Here is an 18,129-nt window from a genome sequence, read left to right on the forward strand (position 1 = left end):
TCTCAGCAACTATTTTATGGATAGCTTTTTTTTATGAAAGTGAGATTCACTTACATAGATATCTCTTACCTCCATTATAATACAATCAACAAAGTAAATATGATCCAATAGTTTTATCTCACAGTTGATATATAAAATTATAGGCATATTTTACCCTAATTCAATTCCAAATTTAACATCCAGGTCCTTAAGATAAAGGTTTCAAGTACCGCTTATAAGAGAAGGACGTCCAAATGTGAAATGAAGTTATTGTGATAGTTATTCTAAGTTAAGACAATTATTCCTATTTGTAAAGTTTAGAACACATAATAATACATGATTGTTTTGAAATAATGAAACGGTGACATCTGTGTTAATATAGTGAGAAAAATTATATGAACACCACTCAGTGTGCTAGAATTGCCCCTAGTGTATTAGAGAGAAAAATGAGGACCCTTCACGATCCCCACAAAAGGGTAATTTGGGCAATACAATTGATAAGGGGCGCTCAACCCTTTCCTTGAAGTGCATGAAATTTAGAGTATAATAATCAGTGGTGATACTATATTGCAAATAGGAATGGGGATTTCAAAGTCTTGGAAACATAACACAAGCAAAGAGAAAAAGAGTCAGTAGTAGTCTCTACCTCCCTTAGACCTCAAACCTCATAGCAACCACAGCCACCACCACCACCAACACTCCAACCTTGAAACTATTCAAACACACACCACCATTTCTGGTTGTTTTAATTTGTCCAGAAAGAGTTTTTGAACCTTTCTCATCTCCACCACCACCACCACTAGAGCACCAGCTGATCAACCAACACTAAAATAGAAAAGAGAGCTAGCATTTTCAGGTAAGATAACATCACACTCCACCATTTTTGCTTTGACCAAAACATTCAACTGAACTGTATATGAATCCACCTTAAAGATGGGTGACACAAGCTTTTTTGTTCACATGCATGCCTTCAACTTATTCAACTTCAACACCTTGTTGTAAAATTCAAGCATTCTCCCATCTCATTAACCACAAACCTCCTCCCACATGCATCTTGTCTCCTCCTCACACCAAGACTTTCCACCACCACCATCTTCCTCCTTCAACACCACCACCATTTTCAAGCCCTAATTTTCCCCAGAACCACTCAAAAAATGGAGCTAAACACAACCCATTTTCAATTTTCCTTCACATTGTTGATTTTATTAACCATGACAAGAATCTCATTAATTACCTCTCTGTCCTCTGATGGCCAAGCCCTTCTCTCCCTCCTCCCTGCAAAGCAATCTTCTGTGCTTTCCTCATGGGACTCATCAAGTGACACACCATGCTCATGGCAAGGCATAACATGCTCTCCCCAAAACAGAGTAATCTCACTCTCTCTCCCCAACATTTTCCTCAACCTCTCCTCTCTCCCTCCGCAGCTCTTCTCCCTCTCGTATCTCCAGCTCCTCAACCTCTCCTCCACCAACATTTCCGGTACCATCCCACCTTTCTTTGGCCAACTCACCCATCTCCGCCTCCTCGACTTATCCTCCAACTCCCTCACCGGCCCCATTCCTCCGGAGCTCGGCCACCTCTCCACCCTCCAATTCCTTTTCCTCAACTCCAACAAACTCTCAGACAAAATGCCTCAACAACTTGCCAACCTCACTTCCCTCCAAGTGCTTTGTCTCCAAGACAACCTCATCAACGGCTCAATACCGTCTCAGTTGGGCTCTCTGGTTTCCCTCCAACAGTTTCGTGTTGGAGGGAATCCATATATAACCGGCGAAATCCCTTCCAAACTAGGCCTGCTCACCAACCTCACAACTTTTGGCGCGGCAGCTACCGCCCTTTCGGGTGTGATTCCATCCACATTTGGGAACTTGATCAACCTCCAAACACTGTCTCTATATGATACTGAGATATCTGGCTCAATACCACCGCAACTCGGGCATTGTTCAGAGCTGAGGAATTTGTATTTGCATATGAACAAGCTTACTGGTTCGATTCCTCCACAATTGGGGAAACTGCAGAAGCTCACCAGCCTGCTTGTTTGGGGCAATGCATTATCAGGACCAATCCCAGCTGAGATTTCAAATTGTTCTTCCCTTGTTGTTCTTGATGCTTCTGCCAATGATCTCTCTGGACCAATCCCAAGAGACTTGGGGAAGCTGGTGGTTCTTGAACAGCTTCATCTCTCCGACAATTTGCTCACTGGAGCAATTCCATCCCAGCTCAGCAACTGCACCAGCCTCACAGCTCTTCAGCTTGACAAGAACCAATTGTCAGGTACAATTCCTTGGCAGGTTGGCAATCTCAAGCTCTTGCAGAGTTTTTTCTTGTGGGGTAATTCTGTATCGGGAACTATACCGGCTTCATTTGGCAACTGCACTGAACTCTATGCACTTGATCTTTCAAGAAACAAGCTTACCGGGTCGATCCCAGAAGAGATTTTTGGATTGAAGAAGCTGAGCAAGCTCTTGCTGTTGGGGAATTCTTTGTCGGGTGGGTTGCCTCGAAGCGTTGCACAATGTCAATCTCTAGTCAGGTTGAGGTTTGGAGAGAACCAGCTTTCGGGACAGATTCCAAAGGAAATAGGCCAGCTGCAAAACCTCGTGTTTCTCGACTTGTACATGAATCATTTCTCCGGAAGATTGCCAACTGAGATTGCCAACATAACAGTTCTTGAACTGTTGGATGTGCACAACAACTATATAAGTGGCGAAATCCCGCCTCAGCTTGGGGAGCTTGTGAATTTGGAGCAGTTTGATCTGAGCAGGAACAGCTTCACTGGAGAAATTCCTTGGAGCTTTGGCAACTTAAGTTACCTGAACAAGCTCATTGCGAACAATAATTTACTCACGGGTTCGATACCAATATCTATCCGGAACCTGCAGAAGCTAACTCTGCTAGATTTGAGCTTCAACAGCCTCTCCGGTCCAATTCCACCCGAAATTGGTCGTGTGACAAGCTTGACAATCAGTTTGGACTTGAGCTGGAATAGTTTTACTGGAGAAATCCCAGAGACAATGGCAGATTTGACGCAATTGCAATCGCTGGACCTTTCGCATAATATGCTCTATGGAAAAATTAAGGTTCTTGGTTCTCTAACTAGTCTCGCGTCCCTAAATATTTCCTGCAACAATTTTTCAGGTGCCATCCCAGTTACGCCATTTTTCAGAACTCTTTCTTCGAATTCATATGTTCAGAATCCACATCTTTGTGAGTCTGTTGATGGGACTACTTGTTCTTCAAGTCTAATGCGGAAGAATGGTTTGAAATCCACAAAAACTGTTGCTTTAATTACTGTGATTCTGGTGTCAGTCACCATAGCACTTGTTGCCTCGTGGGTTCTTATTATGCGAAATCATAGATATATGGTAAAGAAATCTTTAGGAGCAATGGCAGCGTCGTCGGGGGCTGAAGATTTCTCGTATCCATGGACTTTCATCCCATTTCAGAAGCTCAATTTCACCATTGATAACATCTTGGATTGTTTGAAGGAGGAAAATGTGATTGGAAAAGGCTGTTCTGGAATCGTCTATAAGGCCGAATTACACAATGGGGATTTGATTGCGGTGAAAAAGCTATGGAAAACGAAGCAAGATGAAGAGCCAATAGACTCTTTTGCTGCAGAAATTCAAATTCTTGGACACATTCGCCATCGGAACATTGTGAAGCTCCTAGGTTACTGTTCGAATAGAAGTGTCAAGCTGCTTCTTTATAACTACATTCCCAATGGCAATCTGCAGCAGCTATTGCAAGGGAATAGGAACTTGGACTGGGAAACTCGGTACAAGATTGCAATTGGATCAGCTCAAGGTTTAGCATACCTTCATCACGATTGTGTCCCGACGATTCTGCACAGGGATGTCAAGTGCAACAACATACTACTGGATTCAAAGTATGAAGCCTATCTAGCAGATTTTGGTCTGGCAAAGCTGATGAACTCTCCTACTTACCACCACGCAATGTCGAGAGTAGCTGGCTCTTATGGTTATATTGCCCCAGGTAAAACTAGCTACTTCATTTTTTTTTTCTGACTAGTTGTCACATACGTTTTATGAACGTATTTATGTGTCACAATCTTGTTCAACTGATAATCTCAATCCATTACGAATGCAGAGTACGGATACACGATGAACATAACGGAGAAGAGTGACGTCTACAGCTATGGTGTGGTTCTGCTGGAGATCTTAAGTGGGCGTAGCGCTGTTCAGCCGCAGATTGGTGACGTGCTACACATTGTTGAATGGGTGAAGAAGAAGATGGGAAGTTTCGAACCAGCTGTATCGATACTAGATACAAAGCTCCAAGGTCTACCAGATCAAATGGTGCAGGAGATGCTGCAAACACTTGGAATAGCAATGTTCTGTGTGAATTCTTCGCCGGCAGAACGACCAACCATGAAGGAAGTGGTGGCATTGCTAATGGAGGTTAAGAGCCAGCCTGAAGAGGGGGGAAAAACCTCCCAACCCCTAATAAAGCAACCTTCAAATCAAAGTTAATGGGTTTTAATCCCTTTTCTAAACCTTCCAAGGACAATTTTAGTGATTAATTTTCTAGAACAATATCAGCGAGGGATTCATGGTTTTGAATGGTGATGGCTTTAGGTTTCTTGTACAGTTTTGAGACGTTAATCTGGTTAAATGCTTCAAATCACACTTCCCCCTGCTTTTCTTGCTTTAATTTTTTTAACATGCTTTCATTCCTATGGCTTTTTTCTTCTCATAATCAACGGCGGAGGGAAATTTAAACTCGAGGGATTTTTCAACATTGGAAAGAGAAATACTACACACTACGTTTAACAAGTACGCTTATTACGATAAAGAGGGTATATCATATAACATCTATGTTCACTAATTTTTATCAGCCCTAAAATCTTATTGAGCCTAAATTGAATAATTCTATTTTGTATGGAGATCAAATTCTCAGCTTCAAACAATAGAAAAGAAAAAGGGTAATGATTTTCACATCCGTTTTCTGCGTATACACTCATTTTCTTTTGTTTTGTTATGAATTTTTCAATGATTCTTCGTTGATTCATTCAATCTTTACTAAAATGAGAGCGTACAAGGAGTGCGAGAAAAGAAAATGGAGTATGAAAATCGATTGAGAGAAAATTTGTCGGAAAATGATCCTAGGGATCCCGTGATCGTGACCGTGACCGTTCATCACAGATTGTACAGTCAGAAATCATTTCAAAATTTAAATTTTAAAATTAAATATAAATAGTACCTAACGAAAAATAATCACACGATATACGATAAACGGTCATGATCACGGAATCCCTAAGAAAATGATCCGGCGAGGATCGTTTTCCAAATCTGTCACATATGGCAAACAATATCAGAAACATGGGAGGCTAGGAAGGAAAAATGGAAAGCAGATGCCCCACAACTTGCACTAGAACTATGCCATTGCCCTTAGGCTGAATTGCAGTGTAAAAGCAGAGACAGAGAAACAGGGCATGCTTCCCCACATGCTTAAGCAGACACAAGATTTGTCCCCCATGCCTCTCTATTTTCTTCCACCTTGTTTTGGTCCATGCCCTTTTGAATATTTTTTAATATGGATACTGTTATTCATATGTTTATTTTTTATTTTTTATACATCCTTGTTAATTATGTGGTCATTAATATTCTTCAATTGATTCGATCCGACAACCGAAAATTGAGTGATATGTGAGAAGTAAAAAATGAGTGTGGATAGCACTACCCTTTTCATATATAACAATAATTTACATTGAGCGAGAAATTAGGGTCATTTCACACAGTACGCCAATTATAATAATTTGATGTCGAATTCGTCATCTATGAAAATTGTAACCTAAAATATCTCACTTAAAATTAGAGAAAATACCGCTAAATTGGGACAGTACTAGTGGATGCTATTATAAAGATGGATGGTTCAAAGCAGAATAGTCAATATGATGATCAAATTCCGTCTTTCATTGTTTAGTTAGACTTGTCTTTGGTGGTCTTCTAAGTCAAATCTTCTCAATCCGGATATTATGGCCAAAAATACAACCCAGAAAAGAAAGGTGGTTGCACAGCAGATTTAATATGTGTGTGTGCCTCCATGTTTTCATCCTTGTATTCTTGAACACAGCTTCTGTTTTGCCGTTGGGCACAGAAACAAAACCGTCGAGTTTGGAACACGAGGATCTGATTGACTGGATAACTCGCTATATTAATTGTGTGCTGATGAAATAAAGATTAACTTTGAAATTTTTGAGAGTAGATGGATTAGTCATTAATGAAACGTTATTCCTTCTAATTCCACAAGATATTAGGATATTAACTAATCTGTCTAATTTCTTCAAATGGGTACGAGCGTTTGCTCGTGAAATAACAATTGACAAACTCGTTACACCAACTTTTGGTTATTTGGGTTGAAATAGGTCTGAAAGTGGGTCCAGACAAAAAACAAATGAAACGCTGGCGCATCAATTAGTATATCTAGCACTAAAATTATTCATGCACCCAAGGTCTTACATTTGATTGAATCTATAAGATATTGAGAAAAATATTTGAGCAAGTGCAGTGCATGCAGCATACCACAAACACAGTATATATCTCACTACTATTATCTGAAAGGTATTGCAAAGTGGTACCACCACAAGAACTACAGATAACATGCTTGGTCTAGTGTTCCAAAAGAATCCACCTGAGAAGTTTTCATCAGATCAAGTCGAACCTCATGGCCAAAGGACCACCAGAGAAGCAAGAGCAGTACCTACCACAAACAATGCAAGACTTCAATTGTCGACTGCATTATTTGTTTCGTTACTTTTTCTCGAAATGTTGCACAAGAACTGCAGATAACATGGTGTGTCCACTCTTCCAGAAAGATCATGATCTGAGGTATCCATCAACTCAACTCAGCCTCATGCCATGTCTGAACTGATCACGGCATCAAATCCATCATTTAGATTCATCAGCACAAGTAGGATACAATGCTAAATTTATCATTCGAGTTAAAGAGCTAACGCTCAGCACACACATAGCTAATAGCATCTAGAAGATAAAAACAAACAATTGCAGAAGAGCCACCGCCCCAAGGGTTCTCCTTCCGTTTAAAGCTTCATTTTCAATAAACCAACAAGGAAGATAAAGAAATATCTATATTTAGGACATGGAAAGACATAATGGCACACCAAAAATCGTCAAGGTGGAGGAGCAAGGATACATTCAAATTTCGGTGCCTCCACAAATTGGGAGGCCACCGTACAGTAGTTCCAAGGACGAATTTAGATATCCCCCCATTCCCACCACATGAGAAACTATGTCCTCTTCTGGAAACTGATTTCTTCGCCATACTTGTTCCCCATTGCTTTCTTTCTCCACCTTGTTTTGCTCTCTTCTATTCTACACTTGTGGGTCCTAACTTCTGAAAGCAAAGGACAACAGAAAGTCGGACATCAGTGAGGATAATAAATGAAAGGAGAGAACATAGATTCCATAAGAGAAGGAGAAACGTATATGGGTGGGTGAGTGAGAGAGGGAGAGATACAGAACGCATAAACTCTATCTACATGCTCAAACAAAATGCTTGACGTCTGAAAACCTATCAAAATAAGGCCCATAGACATTGCCAAATGAACAAAGGACCTGAAATTAATCAAATACTACAACAATAAGTGAGAAAGAATAAATAAGTTTTAAATCCTAATAAAGTAAAATCCTCAGCTTGGCAGGCCCAAAATAACTCCAAATCTCATTAATGCATGTGTCATGTTCGAATCACAAAATGATTTTAGCAAAATGATAATCAACCATTTAAGCTCTTGGATCATCTATTACTGAGCAGGAAAGTTCAAATTTCACCAAACTACCAAGCAAACAGGTTTGTTGTTCTTAAAATTAGACCTATCTGTGTTTGTGTATTTTTCTTTTTGGTAATAGAGTTAACTTCCTTCTCTATAAATTTCTCAAATTGTGTCGAGACGAGACTTTCATTTCTTCTCCATTTGCATGGTAATCAATCAGAGGTTAGTATAAGTAACAGCAGTGCATAGAGCGGAATTCTAATCTTTGGATGAGGGTGCTTTTTTTGTCGAGTTCTCTCATACTTGGCTACTATGTTGGAGTAGGATAAGAATCTGCAAGGGTTTGGCCCCCTCACAAGCCCTGAATATGAGCTAATAAACAATATGTTTGGATGAGGGATGTGCAAGTACCAAGAGATTTGGGCTAAAAATAGTTAGAAATGAAATACAAAAAGGTGGGAGGGATTTGAAATGAGTGGATACAATGCATTAAGAGGACTTGTAAATGACTACTTGAAAGGAGTAATTTGTAAATCATACGTCTTTTGCAATGATCATGTGCTGCATTTCTAATCTCTCCATCTAATCTTTTGTAGTCCATTTATAACTATATTTAGCCCAAAAACCTTGGCACTTGCAAATCCCTCACCCAAACATAGTCTTAGAGTCTTAGACAATTGTCCACACTCTCCGGTACCTTGCGAAGATTGCCTTCTAATTATTAATTCTACTTTGATTTTGCTCCCAAATCCCTTGGTACTTGCAAATCCCTCACCTAAAAATCAGTACTAATTGATGTACTAAATGATGCTCTAAAATTGTTCTTCTGCATAGTGATCACTAGTGGTATCGTTGTGAACATCCACCCAAGTATGTAGTAGGTTGTAGAATGGCTCCTAAGTAGCAGAGACTGTAAAGGTATGACTTCAAACCATTTACTTCTGGCTGAAAAGTATCATTTCATACATAAATGGTAGACTATAAACGGTTCACTTCCCAGTTTGGCCAAGGCAATGGCTCCATTTAGAAGAAAGAAAAGAAACAAATCTTTTATTTGTGGCTTGTTCTTTCCCCCTATTTCTTTTGGCCTGATTTGCGCATTCATTAGGCGACTAATTTTCTACATCTTTTTTATTCTCTTCCTGTTGCATTACATGTCTCTTATACAAGATCCGTCTGACTTGTTAATTTTATCGGGCATTCGATTGACAGAAACTAATATTGCCTACGGGCGGATCTCACTACAAGGTAACATCGCATTACAACTCTATTTTTTAGGGGTCAAAATCTCCCACAACTTAAACCCCAATATCAAGTAAGAATTGTATCTCAAAAACATATAAAAAAAAGGAAAGATATAACTACAGGCATTGTTATATAAGAATTCAAGAAATTTAACAGACCGCGGGACGATTCGCAGGAATGCAATTCAGAGCATAAACTACAGAGTACACCAATTTCCACTTTATTCAAATATTCATCCCTAATTTCTACTGTCACTAATTCTTTGACTAAATATTCCTAAAAGGGAATAAAATGAGAAACACCTAAATCAAAGCATTACCGAAAATTCATCGAAATAAGACGAAAAGGGAAAAACCCCAAATTCACCAACCTTAATTTCACTCATTCAGCTGTTGAAGCTCAGCCTTGAGCTGCTCAATCTTGAGCCCCATCGACCTCTGCAACGCCGCCTTATTGCTCTCTGGCACCTTAGCCAAAAGACCTTCATACAATTCCAGCACTTCCTTCACAGAATCTCGAGCGCACTCGGCCTCTTCGTCAAAGTAAACAGTTTCTTTGGACTCCATGGCCATCTCTATCTCCTCCCTCGCCTCTGCAAACTTGAGGTTGATCGTGTCCACCACTTGGTTCTGATCGAACTCCTCCGGCCCGCCGCTGAATTGCCTCACATTCCGGCGAGCTGCGAACTGGGTCGGTGAGTTCGAGAGAGCTGGATGGAGAAAATGGTGGGGAGTTGTTGTGGGTGTGTTGAGAAGAATCTCGGGTTCCGGCAATGGAGCTGAGTCGGAAACGCGCCGAGTAGGACTCGTCGAGAGCGAGTTGAGGGAGAAGAGCTTCGGAGAAGGGTGGAAAGAGTGCTGGAAGAGCCATTTGCAAAGCGCAATTTGTGAACGTTGATGATTCATTGTTGCTCTCCCGAGTGCTCCGGAATACCCTAAACCCTAAACTGTTTTAATATCAGATCTAAATTTGGCGCATTTGGGATACTTGAAAATTTGATGAAAGGCCCAGCTACGAGGTTACAATAGTATGGAAAGGGATCCTCTCTCCGGATCCTTTCCCCAAATCTACCTCAATCAATCAATCCGGATCCTTGAAATTTGATCCAACGGCTACAAACAGGAGGCCTCTTTAAAAGTTATAATAACTTTAGCCTTTTGATCAAATTTCAAGAGCCCGAATTAGGTGATTGGGTGGATTTGGTGGAAGGGATTCGGAGAGGATCCCTTTTCCAATACTATGTACCATACAAAATTTGTTCTTGTTATAAAGATTTATTATATGTCTATATGAAATATTTTATCGAGTTTTGAATCACTCAGTGGTACGTACTATGAAAGGAAAATTAGAAACCTTTAGTAAAATTTGTTACTAGTGGTGGGTCCTGGTTGTTAATGTTACCAAGGCTTATTAGTCAAAATGTCCTCTGAAACTGTCATTGAGTCTCAGTTTACCCCCTTGAAACTAGTTTTGTCTCACTTTGCCTCCTGAAACTAATATTTTCAACTCTTTTATCTCACTTTACCCACTTTCGTTGATGGATTGTTAAATTTAAGGGTATTTTAGACATTTTAGTTTTTACACATTTATTTACCTCTAACCTACACACTAAACAAGACTCTTTTTTTTTTTTTGACAACTCTAATTCAAATGCATAAATTTAAGGCATTTTAAAAAATAAATTATTCAATCAATAGAAAAATTCTGAGCAACAAAATCATTGTATCAACCAAAATAAGGGTTATATTTGTTCGTAGAGTCATTTCACTTGCAAGACATACATGTATTAGCTCAAAACTTTGTAATTGAACAATGTTCATTACAACAATAAAATTATTATACCATTAAGCTATCCTACCCAAAATACTTCCCAAACCAAAAAATTCATTTAAAGCAAATGTGCAGAGTTTGAACAAGCTCATGCCTAGCGGAATCAGTGCTTAACAATGTCAATTTTTTGTTTCAAACTGTGCACATTTGCTTTAAATGATTTTTTTTTTTGTTTGGAAAGTATTTTGGATATGATAGCTTAATGGTATAATGATTTTGTTGTAATGAATAATTTTCAATTGCAAAGTTTCGAGGCAAAACATGGATGTCTTGCAAGTGAAATGACTCTACGAACAAATGTAACCCTTATTTTGGTTGATACAATGATTTTGTTTATCAGATTTTTTCTATTGATTGAATAATTTATTTTAAAAATGCCCAAAATTTATGAGTTTGAATTAGAGTTGTCAAAAATAAAATTGAGACTTGTTTAGTGTGTAGGCTAGAGGTAAGTAAATGTGTTAAAATTGAAATGTCTAAAATACCCTTAAATTTAACAGTCTATTAAAAAAAATGGGTAAAGTGAGACAAAACAGTTGAAAATATCAGTTTCAGGGGGCAAAATGAGACAAAATTAGTTTCAGAGGGTAAACTGAGACTCAATGGTAGCTTCAGGGGACATTTCGACTAATAAGTCATGTTACCAATTGTTGTTTTAGACTAGACCAGTTTCAAACACTAAGTTGAATTGGCTCGGCTTGGATTAAGCCTTATAAGACCAAACGATAAGATAACTAAACAATTTCAAGTCGATTTAATTTTCTCAAAACTGGTCTTTAAAAATTGACATAAAAAATAATCGATTTGGATAATTGTGAAAATTTCCAAAAGAAAATTTAGAGTCGAGATCAAATGGAAATTTCGCTAGCATTTCCCCTTAATATATTAATTGACCTGTAGCGTTTTAAACCCTATGGCTATAAGTATACATGGTGATTGTATTAAACCCTAGACCCTAACCCTAAACATTAAATACATATAAATATCGTAACCAAATCTTTAAATTAAAATTACCAAAACAACAAAGTTTAGTAGATGAGTTTGTTACCTAAACTCACCAAAATATCAACGAACAGTGGAGGTCAAAAGATTACCAAAACCACACAACATATAAACCCTAACAGATCCTCCAATTTCAACTACTCTACTCTTCTCCTATTGCCCTATATAAAACTGTGAGACAATAGCAACTCCATACCCAAATTCCATCCTCAACTTCAACATGGCTCGCAAGCTTCTTTCGGCACTCTCCCTACCGACCACATTTCAAGCCGGTCTGGCAGCGATGACCCTCGCATTTTGTGCCGTGGCGTTGCTCATGTGTGCTTCTCATTCGCGTAGATGGCGCCGCCAGTGGAATGCTTGCACAGACTTCTTTGACGATGGTCCTGTTGTCCAACATGTTCAGCCTGGAAACTATGATGCAAGTAGTGATGAGCAGGAAGAAGACTCGGTCTGGCAGAAGAACATACTCATGGGTGGAAAGTGCCAGCTACCAGATTTTTCGGGTGTCATAATCTACGACGCTGAGGGCAACATCGTCAAGCCTGACAAGACTCCTCGTTTAACCTGGAAGTAAACAAGGCTTCCAAAACCTCCGGCGTCATCAATAACTCCTTTTTTCTTTTCTTTCCTTGTCTTTCAAACCAGTGATATCGATGTATTACGTGACAACTTATAACACAATGGGCGATTTTCAGGGATTCTGGCCTGCTCTTGATATCGAGAACCACGGCAAGACTGCCAACATTTTTTTTTGGCAAAGAACTTTCAAGATTTAAATATTACAAGAAAGTTTATATCTAAAATTTTGTCTACAATCAGCTCGACTCCAACGATTCTTTCTTACTAGACCAAGAAGCTCGCCCCCTAAACCCAACCACACTCAACTTCGAGGGCGTTGATTTAACTGTACTGAATCTTCTGCTTTCTGGTTGCCTCTTCTCACTAAAAGAGGCTTTTCTAGAGCTGTTTGCACTGGAAGGAGCTTTTCTTGAGTTGCTAGCACTGGAAGGAGCTCTTTTCAAGCTGCTCGCTCTGGAAGGTTCTACTGACTTCGATGACTGGAAAGATGGTTTTGCAGATTTTGTAGGAGCAAATGCTGGTCTGCTCTTGTTTTTCTGATTTGAGACTCTCACCGGTTTTACATTCTTTCCATTCTGCGGAGTAATTCGCGAACGGGCAATGTCCCTCTTGACGCTATCTACACTGAGAGATTCTAAGCTTTCATTCTTCTTTATTGCTTCCTCAATTCGGTTCGCTAACATGAGGTTCTTCTTAGCAACCAAACTCGTCACTTTCCCTGCATTACAAGAATTATTTGATTTTGAGATTATTACACTGAAGTCTAAAGCATGAAGTGTAACCAAACAAAGAAATAAAAAATTGATTGTCACAAACTATGAGAATTGCTCCAACGTATATTCAATCTTTGAGAGATACAGATACAGAAAGTCTTGTGGCCCTTCGGAAAGGGGAGCACTCGAGAATTTACATAAGATGTGTGGTTTCTTATTCCTTTCCTTTTCCTCTTTGTTGTATTATGTAAATGAAAACTAATCTTACAATGGAATACTGTCAATAATTTCCTTGTTTTATTTATTCAATATCATGTTAAGATTCCTCATCTTCGATCGATTCAAAATCTTGTGGATGCAAAATCATGTTAAGATTCCTCATCTTCAATCGATTCAAAATCTTGTGGATGCAATTGGTAGATTCAAGCACAAATAGGAAAAAAGACTCACCCAAGTGTGGTAGAGATGTGCATTCCCTTGTAATTCTAAGAAGGAAACTAAATAAAAATGCAAACAGAAAATGAATGTGTACCTTTTGCACCCATACGAGCAGTTCTTCCTGTACGATGAAGGTAGTCAATCTAACGGTCAAATAAGGGTGAAGGTTAGCTTCCAAAGAAGAAAAAGGAAAGATATAGAAGTCCTACATACAATAGCACCTTATTTAACACTGAAACGCAGAGCAGATATCTGATGCTTACAGAGTTCAAAGGAAAATCAAACATTATAACATGGTCTACATCCAAGTCCAGTCCCCTTGCAGCCAGGTCTGTGCAGACCAATGTAGGGCAATCTCCATCGTTGCTCTTAAACTTTTTGAGGTTTTCAACCCTGTATGAGTTGTTAGAAGAAAGCCGTCAAGCTAAGCACTACTACTGAACACTAGTGATGTACATTAATTTTAAGTGTGTATATGAAATTGTATGCACTTGTGTGTCTGGGCCACACATTCAGGCAAGAAGGAAACTAATCAATGTTCCAGATTCACAGTACACTATGTTTCCAAACTGTATAGCAAGAAAACAGATTTTTTAGATGTATATGGATGCTTTTAACATAAAAAGGGGAATGAAAGGAGGAAAATAAGAGAAAAATGAAACCAAAATTCAGACAGCTTAAACTTTGACTTTGTATTGATAAAAACAACCAAACTCTACTAAAACAAAATGAAAGCAACAGATAAAAACTCATGCTTGTAGCATGAACAGCAAAAAAAAAAAAAAAAAAAAAAAACAGTATGGACTCTTTCTAAAGTGACAATGTGCAGACAATACAAGTACAAGGGTATTATGAGAGAGAGAGAGTACTTTTTATTGTCTCACCTTTGTTCTGCTGGCACCTCACCATGATAATTGACAGTAGAGATCTGATTTTCATTGAGAAAGTGATCCACAGCACGGCTGGAACTTAATGTGTTACAGAACACCATTACTCTATTTCCCTTTGCTAAACTTGGCTCCAGAACCTGCATTTACCACAAAATCCACATAAATATTTTATTGTTAGACCGCTGCAATATCAAGCCATGCTCTATTCATGTAGAAAACCTTCATCGGTAAGCCAAGATGAAATGCATAAAAGCCAATATTGATAAAATAACTTCCCGCATTTTAGTCCCTGTTCTTTCAATTCGATCAATATCTTCCCCACTCTTACATGGCATGCATCAATCTTATCCTTACCATTAATTCCATCCCTTTTGCTGCCAAATTGAGGGTAAAATTGGAAAATCACTCCCACACACAACTTCCCCCTCTTTCTCTCTCCTCAATACCCCCACAGTACCCCTCTGTCAGCACAATTCCCTGATTCGTTTCAGTTACCACCATGCGTTTAGCAACCACTTAAGCTAGATTAACTTTATGGCCACCGTACATGTTAGGCATCGTGAGACATAACCACTACTTGAGAAGTAAAGCGCTAAAAGAAAAAGGGTATCACAGAATTAGACCTGTAGAAGTGATTCCAGCTTGTTCTCAGCACCTGAAATCTTAACAAAATCATGACGTGCGGATGCAATCTTTTTATGCAGTGAGGATGTGCGCAAGTGTAATATTCCTTGGAACTCCTCATCAATCAGGTTTTGCACTGCCTGAAAAATATCATAAGGGTCAAGTGACTGACTTCATAGAAGATACAATTTGTGCACAAGATATTATCCAGATTACAATTGTCAAAGGTATATAACATTGTCATAAGCGATCATTTGAAAAATTCCAACAGCTCAACTAAGAGATATGTTCAGAGGATAACTCTATTATTATATGTCATAGGAGTGTAAAAAAGCCAATCCGAGCCGAGTATCAAGATGTTCAGCCTAAGTTTGAATAATTTTTCAAAGGTTTTAGCTCGGCTCGGCTCAGCTCATTGGTTAGCTTGGCCCATTCCTAAACCTGGCCCTTATTTGGTAGTATGATAAAGTAAAATTACATAGTTAAACTTGGTCCTGTAAGAATAAATTAATAGGTATTGAAACCCAAAAATATCAGAAAGAAATACAAATATAGCTGTAGAGTAATGTCAGTATACGAACTGGATTTCATTTTTCATGAAATACTTTTATATTTTTATGAGAAAATATAAACAAGCCAAATAAGCTTTTCAACGAAACAAAGAGTTCCTTTAGTGACAATGGGGAAGGAACAATTCACTTTCAATTGGAGTCTATTTTTCCTACTTATAAATTTAGCTTCTTGTTAAATAAGATGAAATGCAAGTAACCGGACCTTTGTCATTGTTGCTGTGACCAAAACAGTTTGGAACCCTTGCCCTCCGGGTTTCGATGCACGATGTTTTAATGGGACAAGAAACTTGCGAATGTCTGGACCAAAGCCACGATCAAACATGGTATCTGCCTCATCCAATACCTGATAAGCGATTACCAACATCACAAAGTGCACCAACAACTTACTAGGGTATGTTTTTCTTCATCAAAGATAACAACTTAATATGACCATATTATCTACCAACACTCTAATAGAAAAACTAAATAAACGAATAAACATACCACATATTTTATGTCACCGTAAACCAAGTTGCCATCCTCAATATGTTGGAGAACCCTGCCAGGGGTACCAACTACCATTTCAATTGGGTTATTCAATGAATCCTCCTGGGGTCTCAACCGACCACCGCCGCTTACCATAGTAGACCTGAATCTTGCATGGTGGCTGACAAACTTGGAAACACGAAAAACCTACAAAACAGACCAGATGTCAATAGAAAATGCATAGTCCACAGGTGGTGGTTCTAAATTCTGAATAACAATGTATAAGAACCTGCTCAGACAGCTCCCTTGTGGGGCATAGCACAACAGCTCTAGGACGCCTGGGCTTCATTTGAATACCACTTTCAGCCTCATCCTTTCTCAACAGCTACAAAATTCCCAGAGTATCAGCACTCCTCTGATTAATTCAAATTACAACACAGGCAAGAGTAGGCAACATCAACATAACGCATCACACTCGCACACGATTTCCATTTTGTCCTTGATAAATAGCTTAATCTATTAGAATTTGTTTGAGTTGCTTCTAAAATTTGCTGAAAGTACAAGCAGGTAGAATCTAAGCAACCTAAAGAATCACAATCCAACCCGATACGTAAGGTGGCTCCTAAGATAACACATGTAAATTACAGCTTACATAGTGAGAAAACACATCGAAATAAAGTTTGAACACAACTAATCATTCCAGCGCTTTACTACAACTCCAACAAGCATGAAATTCAAAAATTCAACAGACCCACATAGCGAAAAGTAATCGAAAAACAGTTCCATTTGAATCTTGAAAGAAGCAGCAAAGAAAAAGTACCTGGGCAAGAGGCAACATGTAAGCCAGAGTCTTGCCAGAGCCAGTGTGAGAACCCAAGACCACAGTCTTCCCTTCCAACACCGCCGGAATCCCAATGCTCTGAATTTCAGTGGGAACCTCAATTCCCATCTCTCTCACCGCCGCAATTACCTCCTCGCTCACACCCAACTCCCCAAAACTCCCAACCTCCCTCTTCTTCCTGTTCTCCGACCTCCCCAACCCGTCATCGCTCTGCCTCTGGGCATCCCCAATTGAATTTCCGCCGGCGGTTTTGGCTTGTGGGTTGGCATTGCTCTTGAGGTGCCTCAGACGCAGCCTCTCGAGAAGCAAGGAGTGCTTCAAGGGTTGGTTCTCTTCGTCTTCGAAATCAACCGTACCGGCGGGGCTGGCGGTGGTGGTTGTGGCTGTGGCGGTGCAAAGAGGCCTAACCCTTGTTAAAACCCTGGTGGGGTTGATGAGAGAGAAGCGTTTGGAGGCGGGGAGACGTGACAAGGCGAAAAGGTTTGAGTAGAGAGAGAAAGTGAGGAGAGTTCTTGATACTCCTCCCATGGCGTTTTCCTTGCAATGCAAATTTTGGTTATGGTTCTCTCAGAAATGATGGATAACTTATCAACTATGCCATAAAACCTTCACATGGTCGCCTAACAAGATAAACCCGGAAACCAGATGGAGCGGGTTGGAAGGTGTCCTAGCCCACCATTTACAATACGGATTTGGGTACCCAAGAATCCAACTCAATCCAAGGTGATCCGATTCGGCCTAATTCGGGTATATAATTGTCAATATTTAATTATTATATCGTTGATATTTGATTAGTTAATATTATTTGAGGAACTGATTTATGATTATTTTAGTCAATTTTTCTTTGGTGGCAACAGTCACAATTGGTCTCAACCATTCCAATCAAAATGGTCTCTGGAATACCTTGAAGATGAGTCTTGCAAATCAATTTAGTCATCTATTAGCTTTTTGACTTTTTTTGTTGAAGGAAATTTAAGTGTTTTACATGAGAATCACTTGTGTGTCATATCAGCACACTAACATAAAGGCTAACGGAATGATCAAATTGAGTTGCAAACCTATTTTCAGGAACCAAACATGATAAAAACCTATTTTCAGGAACCAAACATGATAGATTTTGATTGGAACGTCCAATTTCAGAGACTAAACATGATAAAAACCCTATAAAAATATACCAAAAGCTTATTCACCT

General features: G+C 39.1%; 4 protein-coding genes across 4 annotated transcripts; 2 read left to right on the top strand and 2 right to left on the bottom strand.

Annotated features, from left to right (window-relative positions):
• Positions 1 to 555: 555 nt before the first annotated feature.
• LOC103400364 (LRR receptor-like serine/threonine-protein kinase RGI5) lies at positions 556 to 4,640 on the top strand. Its single transcript, XM_008339012.4, has 2 exons — positions 556 to 3,975; positions 4,090 to 4,640. Exons 1-2 carry the CDS (start codon positions 1,134 to 1,136, stop codon positions 4,470 to 4,472), a joined length of 3,225 nt encoding a protein of 1,074 aa, XP_008337234.2. The 5' UTR covers positions 556 to 1,133; the 3' UTR covers positions 4,473 to 4,640.
• Positions 4,641 to 7,004: 2,364 nt separating this feature from the next.
• On the bottom strand, positions 7,005 to 10,139 carry LOC103431453 (embryogenesis-like protein). The gene is made up of 2 exons (XM_008369609.4): positions 9,351 to 10,139; positions 7,005 to 7,356 (listed from the first exon to the last, which is right to left on the bottom strand). The coding sequence occupies exon 1, from the start codon at positions 9,883 to 9,885 to the stop codon at positions 9,358 to 9,360; it is 528 nt and encodes a 175-aa protein (XP_008367831.2). The 5' UTR covers positions 9,886 to 10,139; the 3' UTR covers positions 7,005 to 7,356; positions 9,351 to 9,357.
• Positions 10,140 to 12,032: 1,893 nt separating this feature from the next.
• On the top strand, positions 12,033 to 12,389 carry LOC103400378 (uncharacterized). Its single transcript, XM_008339022.2, has one exon. It carries the CDS (start codon positions 12,033 to 12,035, stop codon positions 12,387 to 12,389), a length of 357 nt encoding a protein of 118 aa, XP_008337244.2.
• A 141-nt stretch (positions 12,390 to 12,530) lies between these two features.
• Positions 12,531 to 17,646, bottom strand: LOC103400363 (DEAD-box ATP-dependent RNA helicase 39-like). The gene is made up of 9 exons (XM_008339010.4): positions 16,917 to 17,646; positions 16,386 to 16,481; positions 16,115 to 16,303; positions 15,834 to 15,974; positions 15,059 to 15,199; positions 14,430 to 14,572; positions 13,809 to 13,938; positions 13,640 to 13,688; positions 12,531 to 13,112 (listed from the first exon to the last, which is right to left on the bottom strand). Exons 1-9 carry the CDS (start codon positions 17,463 to 17,465, stop codon positions 12,631 to 12,633), a joined length of 1,920 nt encoding a protein of 639 aa, XP_008337232.2. The 5' UTR covers positions 17,466 to 17,646; the 3' UTR covers positions 12,531 to 12,630.
• Positions 17,647 to 18,129: the final 483 nt, after the last annotated feature.

The sequence above is a fragment of the Malus domestica genome, chromosome 10, assembly GCF_042453785.1.
Source record: "Malus domestica chromosome 10, GDT2T_hap1".
Lineage (NCBI taxonomy): Eukaryota > Viridiplantae > Streptophyta > Magnoliopsida > Rosales > Rosaceae > Malus > Malus domestica.

What these genes read in the sequence shown, in the direction of transcription:
- LOC103400364 (XM_008339012.4), top strand. Translation starts at nt 1,134, where the DNA reads ATGGAGCTAAACACAACCCATTTTCAATTTTCCTTCACATTGTTGATT. An exon ending in TTATGGTTATATTGCCCCAG is followed by an intron (nt 3,976 to 4,089) that starts GTAAAACTAGCT and finishes TTACGAATGCAG; the next exon opens with AGTACGGATACACGATGAAC.
- LOC103431453 (XM_008369609.4), bottom strand. Translation starts at nt 9,885, where the DNA reads ATGAATCATCAACGTTCACAAATTGCGCTTTGCAAATGGCTCTTCCAG.
- LOC103400378 (XM_008339022.2), top strand. Translation starts at nt 12,033, where the DNA reads ATGGCTCGCAAGCTTCTTTCGGCACTCTCCCTACCGACCACATTTCAA.
- LOC103400363 (XM_008339010.4), bottom strand. Translation starts at nt 17,465, where the DNA reads ATGGGAGGAGTATCAAGAACTCTCCTCACTTTCTCTCTCTACTCAAAC. An exon ending in CAAGGGAGCTGTCTGAGCAG is followed by an intron (nt 16,304 to 16,385) that starts GTTCTTATACAT and finishes TCTGTTTTGTAG; the next exon opens with GTTTTTCGTGTTTCCAAGTT. An exon ending in TTGATTTTCCTTTGAACTCT is followed by an intron (nt 13,689 to 13,808) that starts GTAAGCATCAGA and finishes TTTGACCGTTAG; the next exon opens with ATTGACTACCTTCATCGTAC.